Source organism: Geotrypetes seraphini, chromosome 4 (assembly GCF_902459505.1).
Source record: "Geotrypetes seraphini chromosome 4, aGeoSer1.1, whole genome shotgun sequence".
In the NCBI taxonomy this organism is placed as follows: Eukaryota; Metazoa; Chordata; class Amphibia; order Gymnophiona; family Dermophiidae; genus Geotrypetes; species Geotrypetes seraphini.
The window spans coordinates 41,356,438-41,371,421 of NC_047087.1; the positions used below are offsets into that span (position 1 = coordinate 41,356,438).

The 14,984-nt window shown below is 42.5% G+C and overlaps 1 protein-coding gene across 6 annotated transcripts in view; it reads left to right on the forward strand.

Annotated features, from left to right (window-relative positions):
• ANKRD27 (ankyrin repeat domain 27) overlaps positions 1 to 14,984 on the forward strand; it is a 141,304-nt gene that overhangs the window by 116,964 nt on the left and 9,356 nt on the right. For all 6 annotated transcript variants that reach the window (XM_033940966.1, XM_033940967.1, XM_033940972.1 and 3 more), the window contains 4 exons: positions 1,031 to 1,150; positions 4,975 to 5,136; positions 7,827 to 7,935; positions 13,581 to 13,668. In XM_033940966.1, coding sequence (XP_033796857.1) covers positions 1,031 to 1,150; positions 4,975 to 5,136; positions 7,827 to 7,935; positions 13,581 to 13,668 — 479 coding nt within the window. The remainder of the gene's footprint in view (positions 1 to 1,030; positions 1,151 to 4,974; positions 5,137 to 7,826; positions 7,936 to 13,580; positions 13,669 to 14,984) is intronic.

Sequence of the window (14,984 nt, forward strand, 5' to 3'; positions counted from 1 at the left end):
TTACTATCAATACTTGTTTAGTTATTTTCTGACAATCCACCTTTTTATTTTTAAAATTAGTTCTTATTACATAGGAATATTTTTAGTGTGGGATTGGGGAGGTATGTCTTGTATTTTAATGGGTTTGTTCCTGATGAATGGGTTGGGTGTGGGTGGGGTCTCTTTTATATGCATTTAATAATAATAATGTTAAGAATGTCAAGTGATTTTGTACGAATTAATTGATTGAATATTGTACACTTGTTGCAAGATTTGAAAATGAATAAAGAATATAAAAAAAAATTAGTTCTTTAGTTTAGTAGCACAAAATCATACAGTGAAATTCTCTTTGTTGATGCATGACTCCAAAACATAGCACCTAGAGAAACTTAGCAGAAAATATATTTTTAAATGTCAGGATTGGCTTGTGCCAAAATAATTCTTACTGCTTTCATAGTAGTTTTACAGCACTCCACTGAGTGCAAGGGAGCATTGTACATGGACAACAACACTGTGATAAATTGGGAGAGGAGGTTATGGTATTGTTACTGTCTCTAAGAAGAATGCTCACAAATGACAAAAAGATACGAACTTTAACAAAATACACGTTATCCTTTTGTGGGCAGATAATGCTGAACATTTCAGATTATCTGGCTTTTGGTTGAAAGAAAGGACTTGCAAGTAAGAGGGAGTAATTTAGAGCAGCAGTGGTTCCCAACCCTGTCCTGGAGGACCACCAGGCCAATCGGGTTTTCAGGCTAGCCCTAATGAATATGCATGGAGCAGATTTGCATGCCTGTCACTTCTATTATATGCAAATCTCTCTCATGTATATTCATTAGGGCTAGCCTGAAAACCCGAATGGCCTGGTGGTCCTCCAGGACAGGGTTGGGAACCACTGATTTAGAGTAATGCATTTCAATTAAAGTTCTAAAGATATTGTTGGTAGTGTAGATTAAGTTTAGTGCAATACAATGTTGTCTGGTGGTTTTTAGTATGTTGCTGGACGACTAAGTTGTCAAAAAGGTCAAATAAAGTTTGTTTCTCCTAGGTGGTAAAGTGTCCAATAGATTGCAATACTAAATGGAACAAAAAAGACACAAGTGGAAATACTCCTTTAATTTTCGCTTGTATGAATGGCCATCATAAAGCTGTTGCATTGTTGCTAGAGGTAAGGTTACATCTAATCAGATTTCTTTGAAAATGTGTTTTCTATTCAGTGTATTCTGTACTGAATCGAATAAATTTCTATGTTCTTTCATGGCCAGTAATAAACTATTCCCCAACTTTTAATATAAATGATAGCATTTTTAACACATCAAAAAATGAGTGTTTTTAATTTTACTTACATTTTGTGTTGGGTACTTCATGAACACCGAACTAAACACAGGATACTGATGTAGGACACTAAGGGCTCCTTTTACAAAGCTGCAATAGCATTTTTAGCGCACACAGAATTTTAGCGTGCACTAAACTCACGCTACGCGGCTAGAACTAATGCCAGCTCAGTGCTGGCATTAGCGTCTAGCGTGCGGGCAATTTAAAACCGCTAGCGCAGCTTTGTAAAAGGAGCCCTAAGTTTAATGGGAGATTGATGATGCATTTTAGTCGGTTATAATGTCACAGTGAATCTTGAATTGTGAAGTATTTGCATAATGGTGTGATGGTAAACACATAAAGTTTCATAGGTTATTGCTAATTAAGTTCATTCCCTGAATCTCCCATTAAATATTTAAACATTCAGATTTTTAAATATTTGGAAATCATTTTATGTGTTTAAACATTTTTATTATAATTGATAAATGAAGAAACTTGAGGTAAAAAAACAGCAGCATGTAAACGAAACACAATGATTAATATCACAAAGCAAACCTCACAATGATAATTTTATAATAAATGTCCCATTTAAGTCCATTTCTCTCGGAGAGAGCAAGAACCAGAAGGCCTTGATCATGCACAGATGCTCAAGGCCCAGGCAAGAGACAGGAACTTCTTGCATTGGCACGTCCTGTGGGTTGCGTGCCGGTGCCAGATGGGGTAAGATGGAATGCTTTTCGGGTAGGCCATGCCAGTTCAAGCGGGGAGGGGGGGAGCAATGCCTCTGGCCTCGGAGGGGGTTGGGGGGGAAACGTATCAAGCGAGTTTCCCTTACTTCCTATGGGGAAACTCGCTTTGATATAACGAGTAAATTGGTTTACGACCATGCTTCTGGAACGAATTATGCTCGTAAACCAAGGTTTCACTGTAGTAGTAATTTTGGTGGTACACCTCTACTTGGTTTCAGTGGAGGTCAACTTCAGAGCAGCAACCTGATTGCCTGTTCATATGTTAACTTTAGCATTACTGTCTGGACAGTATAAGAACATATGAATAGCCATACTGGGTCAGACCAATAGTCCATCTAGCCCATTCTCCTGTTTCCAATAGTGGCCAATCCAGTACCTGGCAGAAACCCAAATAGCAGAAACATTCCATGCTACAACTCTAGGGCAAAACAGTGGCTTCCCCCATGTCTGTCTCATTTGCAGACTATGGACTTTTCCTCCATGAACTTGTCCAAACCTTTCTTAAACCTAGCTGCAATAACCACTGTAACCACCACCTCTGTCAATAAGTTCCAGCACTTAATTATTCTTTCAGTAAAAAAAGATTTCCTCCTAATTGTTTTAAATGTATTCCCATATATGGTGAAAATGTTAAATTGCTTATACCCACATAGTTTGGAGGTGTCAGACTGGGGGTGTGAGGGTTATTAATGTCATCCTATGGGGCTATAAGAGTTGAGGCTTCTGGAGTAGTTGGGGGTTGGTTGGAAAAGGGATGGGGTGACATACAATTAAATCATTTGTTGATCGTTGTGGGCCATTATGTTTCAGTTTGAAGATCTTTTTCTCTGGTCTGTCATTAAAAATGGATGTCAGCAACTCCTTTGCTTTCTTATACAGAGGAGGGGCAGGGAGGTACTTACACTTTCAACAAAAAAACTGGATGACAAGTGTTGTAATGTTATTTCTTTATTGTTGACTTCTTGTGGAATCATCAATAAAAATGTTTAGAACATAAAAGTATTCCCATATAATTTCAGTGAGTGTTCTCTGGTTTTTTAAGTTTCAAAATGATGAAAAATAATTCACTCTTACCATTCTACACAACTCAGGATTCTGTAGATCTAAATCATATCCCCCTTATGTCAAAGGTATGCATGGTATAGTCTCCCAGTAGAAGTGGTGGAGACGGGGACTATGTATGAATTCAGGCACATGGGATCTCTTAGGGATGCTGTGGATGGGCCATTTGGCCTTTATCTGCCATCATATTTCAATGTTTAAGAGGAAGCAATACATTTGGACAGGTGGGGTTTGTATTGGCACCATCATGAAGATGTAAACCACAATTATGGCTGATTTATCCTGCTGTCTACAGGGAACCTCCATAATGGAGAAGTAACTTTGATATCTACCGTATTTTTTGCTCTATAAGACGCACTTTTTCCCCCCAAAAGTGTGTCTTATGGAGCGAATACTAACTTACGCCTCCCCTACCTTAATTCCTCTGGCGGTCTAGCACTGTAGGGCAGGAGCTTTCAGCCGCCTGCCCTTCCCTCCGGCTTTCTCCCCAGCGGAAGAGTTGGAATGGCAAGAAGGCAAGCGCGAGTTTTTTGCTTCCTGCCTTGTTCCGTACTGCCCCATGAATGGCGGTCCAGCGCTATAGGGCAGGAGCTTTCAGCCTCCTGCTTTCTCCCAAGCGGCAGAGTCAGAGCAGCAAGAAGGCAGGTGCAAGTTTTTCACTTCCTGCCTTGTCCCACGCTGCTCTGTGAATGGCTGCCCCAGTTCTCGCGAGAGAGAGGGGGGGACAGGTTTCAGAACCTGGCAAGGAGTATGGGGTTGGGTGCAGAGCCTGGCAAGGAGAATTTGGTTCAGAATGGTTTGGTTTTTTTTTTTGTTTTCCTCCTCTAAATCTAGGGTGCATCTTATGGTCAGGTGCATTTTATGGCACGAAAAATAAGGTACTTTTGCAGGAGGAGGTTGGAAGAACTGTGGCTTTGATTCCAGATTATAAATAAACTAGTTTTTTAGCCCGTTACATTAACGGGTGCTAGAATTACTTCCCCCCTGTCCAGCAGCACCCCTTACCTGATCCCCCCTGTCTAGTAGTACCTCTTCTCCCTGCCAGGGCAGACTCAAAAGAGGAGCTCCGCCCCCTTTCAGCAGTCTTGCTGAAGATTTTGATGCAGGCACGTGGTGGTCTGTTTGCGGGCCGGGCTGCTGTGTTCTTGGCCGAGGAGCCTTTCATCATGCACATCTTCTTCTCCCAGACTGGCTGCGGGCCTCAGCCACCTGTTTGCGCCGGCGCGAGCACCTCTTCTACCCAGCGCAAGCGCCTCTTCCACCCTTCATTCTTGTGCCGCCGCGGCCGACATCCGACTCGGGCCACCGTAGTCGACATCCGTCTCGGGGGGGGGAGGAAGAGAGAGAGCGGAGAGGCGGCGACGGCAAAGTTACTGGAAGGGAGGGAACGCAGGCGAGGATCGTGCGAATAGCCACCGCTGCGTCTTTCAACAGGACAGACCGTAAGCCGTGCATGCGCACTTCCTATGTGTCGCTACAGCTCACGGAAAACCGGCGCACACATAGGAAGTGCGCATGCGCGGCCTAGCGTTTTATTATATTAGATTCAGGGATAGGTAATATGCAGGGAAATGCTGTAATACTTTTGGTCATATAGAAAAAAGATTGAAGATGAAACAATGCAGTGAGAAACAAAAGATATCAGAAGTACCGTATATGCTAGTAAGTCACCATCTTGATCAAATTTTGAACATCATCCAGGTATAATGCTTCAGTTTCTAAATTACTAGAGGATGGAAATAAAAATGTGTTCTGGATTCTTATATCTTATTTTTACTACCACTTACTTCCAGTCAGAATCTTTTTTTTTATAACTTACATTGTTATTTTTCTATAACTTACATATAACTTAATTTGTTTTTGCCAGCATGGTTCCATAGTAAACCTTTCTAATAATAAAGGAAATACAGCACTCCATGAAGCAGTGAAAAGGAATTATGAAGACTTGGTGGAACTCCTGCTTTCTTTTGGCGCTTGTGTCCATGTGAGGAACAAACAGCAATGTACTCCCTTGGACTATGCAAAGGAGGTATGTAGAAGAATTGGGAAGAAAGTGGACAAAACAAGTCTGTTTTTTATATTTAACAAGTGGAAAAAGCTTTTATTGATAAGATTCCATCCTATTGGATTTGCCATGAAAAAAGCAATTGTGTATAAATGAGCTCCTGGTGACAAGGTAGGGTGGATATCCATGTGGTAAGGTAACCCAGTTTTGCGTATCCCCCATCCTAGTAATCACTTCTCTGTTAATATACTGGTGCCTACCTCTAGGACGCCTAGCAGTATCTAAGTTCGCTTATGCACACCACTAGGCATGATTCTATAAATGGCGCCATGTGGTTGTTTGACAGCTGTACGGAATGGTGCCTGCAAGTTAGGTGCCATTTATAGAATGAGGCCTTAAGTTCATGTGTGCTGACTGCATTATGGCGCACACCAACTGGAGATACTACCTTACCAAGGTAAAAACACAAAGAAACAGAGAAGATGACCAGGTGGTACTCAATTCTTTTTTTTATTTCTTTTTTAATGTTTTAGAATTTTCATCCAAAAACAAACACAGGGTAAACAATCCCTTACACCCCAAGCAAGGGGACTGTACAAGCTAAAGCAATCAATCATCAGCAATTTTATATACATGGCTATTACAAAACGGAAATAAACATTTCCCAAAACCCTGTCACCATTTGTCCCAATTTGAGCTAGTATAGCAAAACTCATGATATAATTTGAGGCCAATCAAAACCCAGGTACAAAGCCGTGCTCCTCCTTTCTTCACTCTAAATAATTATCCCAAACTTTGTGAAAGGGTACCATCCTACCATATTTGTATGCTGTCAATTTTGACATCGGACATATAGAATCCAATTTATTTAAATGTCCGTATTGTAGGGATCACGGTTTGCTTCCAGTTTCAAGCCAGGGTTAATGTAGCTACCACAAAGAAAGCCATAGCCAATTTGTGAGCATGAGTTGAAACCCCCGGGGATTGGGCAGGCTATACTGTTCCCTTTTACTCAGGAGAAATCCCGCTAAAATATATACAAGTAAGTGGGAGAATCAATTAGAATGTTCTTTCTCGCCACCTCATTGGGTTAAGATTTATAAATCTCTATTTCAGGTATCAGTGGTGGCCTCTCTTGTGGAAAATGGGTATAAAATATTCTATCAATGGTATCTTAGTCCTGATTGCTTACATAAAATATTTTCAAATGTCCAGGATACTTGCTGGAGAGGTTGCAGCCAGAAGGGCACATTTATTCATATTTGGTGGCAGTGTTCACAGCTCCAACCATTCTGGACCCAAATTTTCCAAACTTTGGGAGAGATGTTGGGCATAGAGTATCCTAAAACACAGGAATGCTATGGCACACACCATTTCAGTTCATACAAGAGGAGTTCCATTCCCTTTATCATCTTGGTTGCTGTTCTTTGAATCTTTTCTAGTGCCGATATATCTTTTCTGAGATAAGGAGACCAGAACTGAACACAGTACTCAAGGTGAGGTCGCATCATTGAGCAATACAGAGGCATTATAACATTCTTAGTCTTGTTTACCATTCCTTTTCTAATGATTCCTAGCATCTTGTTTACTTTTTGGGCTGCCACTGCACATTAGGCGGAAGGTTTCAGCATATTGTCCATGATAATGCCCAGATCTTTTTGTTGAGTGCTGACCCCAAAGGTGGACCCTAGCATCCGGTAACTATGATTTGGATTATTCTTCCCAATATGCATCATTTTGCATTTGTTCACATTAAACTTCATCTGCCATTTGGACACCCAGTCTTCCAATTTCCTAAGGTTTTCTTGCAGTTTTTCACAGTCTACATATGTTTTAACAACTTTGAACAGTCTAGTGTAATCTGCAAATTTAATCACCTCACTCATAGTTCCAATTTCCAGATCATTTAAAAATAAGTTAAATGGCACCAGTCCTAGTTCAGATCCCTGTGGCACACCACTATTTACCCTCCTCCATTGAGAAAAATGGGCATTTAAGCCTACCCATTGTTTTCTGTCCAATAACCAATTCTTAATCCACAATTGAACATTGCCTCCTATCCCATGACTCTTTAATTTTCTCATGAGGAACTTTTTTTATAATTGTTTCCACTATTTGGATTGTTAAGTAGTTAAATGTATTGGGCTGGCAAAAATGGGTCTATGTGCTAGATTTTGTCCACAGCCACAATTTGTGGGGACCCTTGTTGGGATGTTTTAAAAGATTAGAGAGAGTAATTAAGGAAAAAAGGGTTTATCTTTTTCCAACTTTGTATTTTCTTCTTTCCTCCCATGTTTTTTGGTTTTCTTTTAAAGGAATATTTATTTTAGTAAATTTTAACAGGATCAGGCTCAGCTACACATACTTTGTGACTCAAGTGCTTCATGTGGAATATATTTGAGTAAACCAGAGTTTTTAAACTGTTATTTACACTTTATCCACATGAATTATGACTTATGTTTAAATTATAATAATAATAAAAGGCAAGACTGAAACTGGTTCTTTCCCTGTGTGCTTCACAGAAGCCTCTCAACCACTGCTGTTTTGAAATTTGAAAGAAAAGAGGCTTAATTTGGAATAACTGAAGAAACTCAGGCTGTTGAAATAAAAGTATGCGTTCAGAATGGATGCACATGTATCATTAGTAAAACTATTAGCAAATCACTGTAAAATATATTTTGTAATTAGTTACAGTATAGGCTCTCATTTTTAAGAATTCAAAGGTCCTGAAGATCCTGCAGGAGGCATCAAAAAGTGCAGTGACATCCACGAATGATTTAACAGCAAAGCCAGGTGCTAGCATCATGAAAAGATATAAAAGAGGTATGTTCTTATTGTCAATGAGTGAGCTTGCTTTTATAATTCAAGAAGAGATGCATCTGATATCTGAAACGGGATTCTGATATATAGGGCTTTTTATATTGTAACAATTTGAGATGTGGAATGAGTACATATTCTCAGGAAGAATAGTAACTGAATAAAACACAATCAGCATATACAATACAGAGAATAGGCAACAACATTTTACCCTCTTATTTGAATCCCTAAATCCGAACAATGCTGCCCTGTGGCTCTACATTACATTCATTTATATTGCTCACTTATTTGCAAAATAGCCACGTGTGTGAGAAATTCACATTGTTGGGAACTACATTAGGTTATTTTATAGGGTGGCATCATACTTAGTGCATGGCTTCCATAAATCTCTATTCTAGTGCAATAGGCATATCATTCTAGAACACTTGTGTTGTGTATCTCTGATCATGAGATCCTGTGCAGAGAGCCTCATTTATGTTTTTCTGCTCTGCCTCCCATCCCCTGGGCTGTCCTATAATACCTCAAGTTTTACTCTCTATACGTGAGATGGTAGGAGTCCATCTGTTCTAGTCCTGCCCTATTCACGATTCGAATCGATTCACCGATTCACTTCAGGTGAATCGCTTTGATTTTGTAAAAAATCGAACTCACCGATTCGTCTGCCCCCTTGCTAGAGACCCGTTCGGGCTTTCCCTCTGCCACCGGAATCCTTCCATCTAATGTAACTTCTGGTTTTGCGAAACCAGAAGCAAGGACTCCGGTGGCAGAGGGAAAGCTGAGTGGACCTCTGGGTGCAGAACGGCGGCAACAAGGTGATTTTTAATTGGTTGGCTGGCAGCAGATGCCTGCGCCTCATCTTCTCGCATGCACGCTCATGCTTCCCCCGGAACCTGGCAAACGCCCCCGATCTGCCACCTGCATGCACCACTCTTGCTGCTCAGTGGCGCGCGCCTGCTCTTCCGGCTCCTGCCAGCGGCTGGTTTTTCATCGGCCACATGATGGCCAGAGCCCCGCACACCTGCGAGCACCGGGTGACGTGGTGCCGCACAGGGGTTCCCGAGGAGCGATGCGAGCACATTGGAAGTGCTGCAGTGCGGAGACGCTTCTCACTTGGCTTTTGTAAGGCCGCATCTTCTGCAGCTCACAGGAAAAGTGTATGTCCACTGTGCGAAGCGTCCGGAGCTCTTGTTAGGTGCCACAATGCACGAGTGTTACCCTCTGTAAGCCAAATACTGGGCTTCTGTGTTGGGAGTCAGAGCTGGGGGGAGAGGGGAGATGGATTTGGAGTTGGTGGACTGGAGAAGGAGAGATGGGGAGAAGATGGAGGGGGGAAGATGGATGGACTGGGGGAAAGGGAGAGATGAACTTGGGGTAGAGGGGAGTTGGGAGAGGGCAAATGGGGGGAGGGATAGAAGAAATAATGGATCTAAAAACAGGAGAGGGAGAGAGATAGCGGACAATGGGATTTAGGGAGGGAAGGAACAGAAAAGGAGAGAAGTTGTACACAGGGAGGGGGGTAGAGATACTGGATAGGAGGGTGGTGGGGAAAGAGGGAGAGTTGCTGGATGAAAGGGTAGTTGAGAAAATGAGAGATGGTGGGGTCCATCGCTGCAGCTACGAAAATAGAGACGAAAGAAAGGAAAGATGCCAGACCTCTGGGGGAGGGAAGGGAAACAGAAGGGGAGGACAGAGATAGAAGATGGATGGTTAGCACGAAGAAAGAAGGAGATCCTGTCAAGTGAGTTATCAGAAGACAACCAGAGCCTGGGACCAACAAGATCTGAATAATGACCAGACAACAAAAGGTAGAAAAATAATTTTATTTTCTATTTTGTGATTACAATATGTCAGATTTGAAATGTGTATCCTGCCAGAGGTGGTGTTAGTCCGCAAATGTGAGCTAGGATTTAACAGAGAGAGGAAAAGTCTTTTTTGTTTATTTTGTTTACACCACAGCGCCAGTGTGGGTAGCAGAGGGCAAAGGGAGTGAAGAGGCTATAAAATAAACCCACCAAGATGTTTGAAAAAATACCCATTTGGGCAGAAAAATCGAATTGAAAAATCGATTCAATAGGCTGAATCGAATCGAATCGAAATATTTTTTCCTGAATCGGGCAGCACTAGTCTGTTTTGCTTGTATTTATTTAATTTAAATTTAATTTTGTTTTTAATTTTGTTTTTTAATGCGTTTGGGAGCCTTTTTGGTGCTGCAGAGGCTCTAAATTTAGGGACATCTTTGGCTGCAGAGAATACAGACTCTGAGGGCAGTAGTCTGTAGCTAAGGGGCAGCCTGCTTGGCAGGGCACCTGCTTGGCCAACCTGCATTAACAGTCTGCCAGGATCTCGGGGATCATTCTTGTGGGATCACGGCTTGCTCCAGGTTTTGTCTGCAGAGAACTTGAGCACAGGCTGAGTGGCCCCATGATAGTTTTTCACCAGGATTGGATGTTGACTGTATTTCCTCCTTCCGACTTCACATGCGAGTTCTGAGGAGGTTTGAAGTCTCAGTCTGACTGGTTGGACTGAGGGCATTCTGAAGAAGCTAGCAATCTAGATGTCCTGGCTTGTTTGAGGCAGAAGTTCTGTGGCTGCAGTTTCAGCCCTTTTGCAGCTTCCAGCACCAGCATGGCACGAGTAGGCTGTGAAAGCCTATTAGAGAAATCAGGAGGGGGGTCCTCTAGATCTTGCCCCACAGCAGCCCCCAAGAAACACCAGGTTATGTGCTTACTGGGAAGATCACATCAGACCACTGAGTATTGGAAATTATTCAGGAGGAGTACAAGCTCGAGTTCTTTCATCTCCTTCTAGACCTTTCTGGATTCTTCACAGGAAAGCCAGAGAAGGCAGTCTGAGTCAAAGCAATAGTAAAGAGGCTACCAGATCTTTCAGTTATAGAATCCATCCTAGATGAAGAATTGGGCTCAGGTAGATACTCCTTATAGTTAGAAGCCTGGAAGCCGATCCTGGGTCCGTCCGAAATCGGTAAGTGTGGCTCTCAAGATACCACGTTTCCACATGGAAATGGTAAGATTGGTTATTGCCACTGTAATGCTGAGGAATTTCTTGCCTTACTGGAAGTTCTTAAGGTTCCACATTCTGGAGCACCAGTTCCAGTTCTCAACTCGTCCGTTTGGACTGGTCATGGTGCCACATACCTTTACCAAACTGATGGTTGTAGTAACAATGCATCTCCACAAGGAGGGAAAGCAATTGGCTGATACAAGCTCCAATGTGTGGTCCCTCCTATCCAGTATCTCTACCCCCTCTCCCTGCTGCAGAGCCTTGGCTGGACCATAAACTTCCAAAAAAGCCACCTGCAGTATCTGGGAGACCTTTTCAACTTGAAGAGCAACGTTTTTCTCTCCAAAGTCCGCAGATCGAAGCTAGTGTTGGGCTAAAAATCCCTCTGCACTGGTCTGATGATAATTCAAGTAAGCAATGGGTAGAGAAATGGCTGAGATAACAGCTGTATATCCACTGCTAAGTTACACGTTGAATAACTGAATAGCAGGCCTAAGGTACTTATCACATTGCTTGTATAGTCAGTGCCAGTGAATATGCATAATAATTGAAATGCTGGTGCTGCTGAAAATTCAACCTGTTTTTTGATTCACTAAAATTCTGCCTTGGTGATAAGCCAATTCAAGAAGCTACTCCAATAGTTGTAGCTCTGGCAGTTTCAGATCCCTAGATTTAATTTGTTCACTTCCTTCCATGTAGGTTCAACTTTATTCAGAGCTGTGTGTTTTGTGGGATCTTTGTATTTGGTGGGCGTTTGTGTGAAAAGTGCTAGTTGTCTTCCTTTTCTGATACTGTAATTTTCTTTGTTCTTTACAACTCAGATCAGTTGTATTGTTTGAATTTATATTTAAATGTATACTACAAAGAAAAAAAAAATCTTATGCCACCTCTGTTGTATAGTAGCAAAAGCCATCTAAGCAGTGAAGACTTAGACATCCTCCTCTTAGACAGCTATTCCCTGAGGTGGACAATAGCCCTTTTTATCCTAGAACAAGCAGGCAGCATATTCTCACGAATGGACAAATGGGTGACGTCACCGACAGAACCCCGGTATGGGCCACTTTAAAAGTGCATCGCCACTTTAAGTCTTTAGAAAGTTTGCAATAGCCCGAACTGCGCATGTGCGAGCGCCTTACCACCCGATGTAGGGTGCGCGGTCTCCCAGTTTCTTAGTTTCCACAGAGCTAAGAAGTCACTTCATAAACGGCTGTTTATATTTTTTCACTGCCTTTCCGCTCACGTGGCTTATTTTTTGACTTTTTAGTCAGTATTTGTTTTCTTTATTCTTTTCTTTATTTTTTTTTTTTAACTTTTTTGCTTTCGCGAGTTTGGCCCAGTGGGGCCTGTTTCCCTCCCTGTGCCTCAACTTTCGTGATGATGAAGAAAACACCAAGAAGAGAACCTAGTCCACTTTTGTTGATAACATTGCTGAGTGGCTGGTTTCCTGGATGCTTCCAGAATGTGACAAACAGGCTGAGAAAAACGTAAGGCAGATGGATTCAGCTCGAGAGAAACCAAGCTGTCAGGTATAGTGATTGCAGGTTGGGATGAAGAAGCGATTCTTGATTCTGAGTGAGCAGAGTACGAAATATTGGAAGAAGCATGGAAGAGCCAATATTGCCTGGGACACCGTGGAGCAATGAGAATTATGGTGGCTGCTTCTCTCTTGACCTTGAATAAAGTTCTCAACATGAGAGGAAGTGGAGGGAATGGATATAGAAACAGGCCTTTCCAATCCAGGAGAAAGGCATCTGCTGCCAGACGGCGAGGAGAGTAAAGTCTGGAACAAAACTGGGCGATGAATTTTTGGAGCTTCTTTAGATACAACCACCCAAAAATTATCAGCTATGGCAGCTTCTGTTGTTTTCCTTAGATCTACACCCATTGAGGAAATTTGTAAAGCTGCCACCTGGTCCTCAGTTCATACCTTCACTTCTCACTACTGTCTAGAGTTTCTCCAGGCGGGATGGGCACTTTGGGCAATCTGTATTACAAAATTTATTTTCTTAGGCCAACTCTCCCACCATCCCATTTTTGTTAGCTTGGAGGTCACCGATTCGTGAGAATATGCTGCCTACTTTTCCTGGGAGAAAGCATAGTTACCATAACAGGTGTTATCCAGGGACAGTAGGCAGATATTCTCACATTCCACCCACCTCCCTGGGTTGGCTTCTTAGCTGGCTTATCTTAACTGAGGGACCGCGCGCCCTACATTGTGCGGGAAGGCACTCGTGCATGTGCAGTTCGGGCTATCGCAAACTTTCTAAAGACTTAAAATGATGATGCACTTTTAAAGTGGTCTGTACCGAAGCTCTGTCAGTCACGTCACCCTTTTGTCCATTCGTGAGAATATCTGCCTGCTGTCCCTGGATAACATCTGTTACGGTAAGTAACTGTGCTTTCCTTACAGGGCTCAACAGTGCAATGAGTTGGTAATCAATTACTGACTTTGATAGTCTAAGCCAATTTACTAATTACTTTAGGCGTCATTTATAGCATTCCCCAGTAAATTTTTATTTAATTCATCCTGTGTAATAGGGAAACAGATCAACAGCCCTTTTAATTCGGCAAACAGATACCTGTATGTTTTCTAGCAAGTGGTTTTAAACTCTTTTTTTTTTTCCTTTTAGCTACCAGCAATATAGTACGGCAAGATACAATAGAAGATGCACACAAGAAACGAATTCAACTTCTCTGTTCCATCAATAAATTCAATAAGTGAGTATTAATGCTAGGTATTTACATACTGAAAAACCATGCCTATGAATTTCTACTTTTCAATTTAATAAGATTATAAAACTGTATTGAGATGTATGTTGTGGAATACTAGATAGGGAGAGAGTTTAGATGTAATGTCCTCTTCAGCCGGCTTCCCTGATGTCATGTTCCTCTAGCAGCAGCAGTATCTGTAAACAGCAGTGCTGTAAGGCCTTCAGTTGTATACAGTTTTTTAGTTAACTGAAGGAGGGAGTGGGGACAGGACCTGTTTGTTTTGCTATCGCTGCTGAGGCATCCTGATAGGTAAGTAGGGAAGGAAAAAGGCCCATAGGAGGGGCCTTAGATATCTGAACTAATCAGAGTCTTAGGCTCCTCCCAGTGCATCCCCAGGATGCACCAGGAGGAGGAAGGCCCACGATTTTGAAGAGGTGGGCCTACCAGCAGTAGGGAGTAGGCATTTCTCCTGCTGTCATCTCAATAAGGTATGGGGGGTGTCTGGGGAAGGGTTTGAGTGGCCATTGAGGTAGGGAGTGGGTATCCCGCCTGCTGATTTTAACAGGGAGCTATTGGGAGGGGGAGAGTGTCATGTATAACATCTGTGCCCCGAACAGCTGAGCGACAGGAGGCTGCTTCGGGGCTTCCCCTGCCACTCAGTTGTTTGGGCATCCCTTGTCAGCTCTGCTCATGTCAGTCACTTTTTTCCAATGACTGATCAGATAAGATTATGGTGGATCTCCATGAAACTCATTTGCATGTGAAATTGTTTCAGTATCGATCGCCGTTTTGAAATCGGACAGTTTGCTGGCAATATAACATCCTAATGTATTTGGGCCTTGGTGGGGTAGAAAAAGAGAGAGAGAGGAAGGAGAACATAAAAACATAAGAATTGCCGCTGCTGGATCAGACCAGTGGTCCATCATGCCCAGCAGTCTGCTCACATGGCGGCCCTCTAGTCAAAGACCAGCGCCCTGAGACTAACCCTGTCAGCGTACGTTCTTGTTCAGCAGGAACTTGTCTAACTTTGTCTTGAATCCCTGGAGGGTGTTATCCCCTATAACAGACTCCGGAAGAGTGTTCCAGTTTTCCACCATTCTCTGGGTGAAGAACTTCCTTACGTTTGTACGGAATCTATCCCCTTTCAACTTTAGAGAGTGCCCTCTCGTTCTCCCTACCTTGGAAAGGGTGAACAACCTGTCCTTATCTACTGATTCTATCCCCTTCAGTACCTTGAATGTTTCAATCATGTCCCCTCTCAATCTCTGTTCGAGGGAGAAGAGGCCCAGTTTCTCTAATCTTTCGCTGCTCCTCCAACCTCT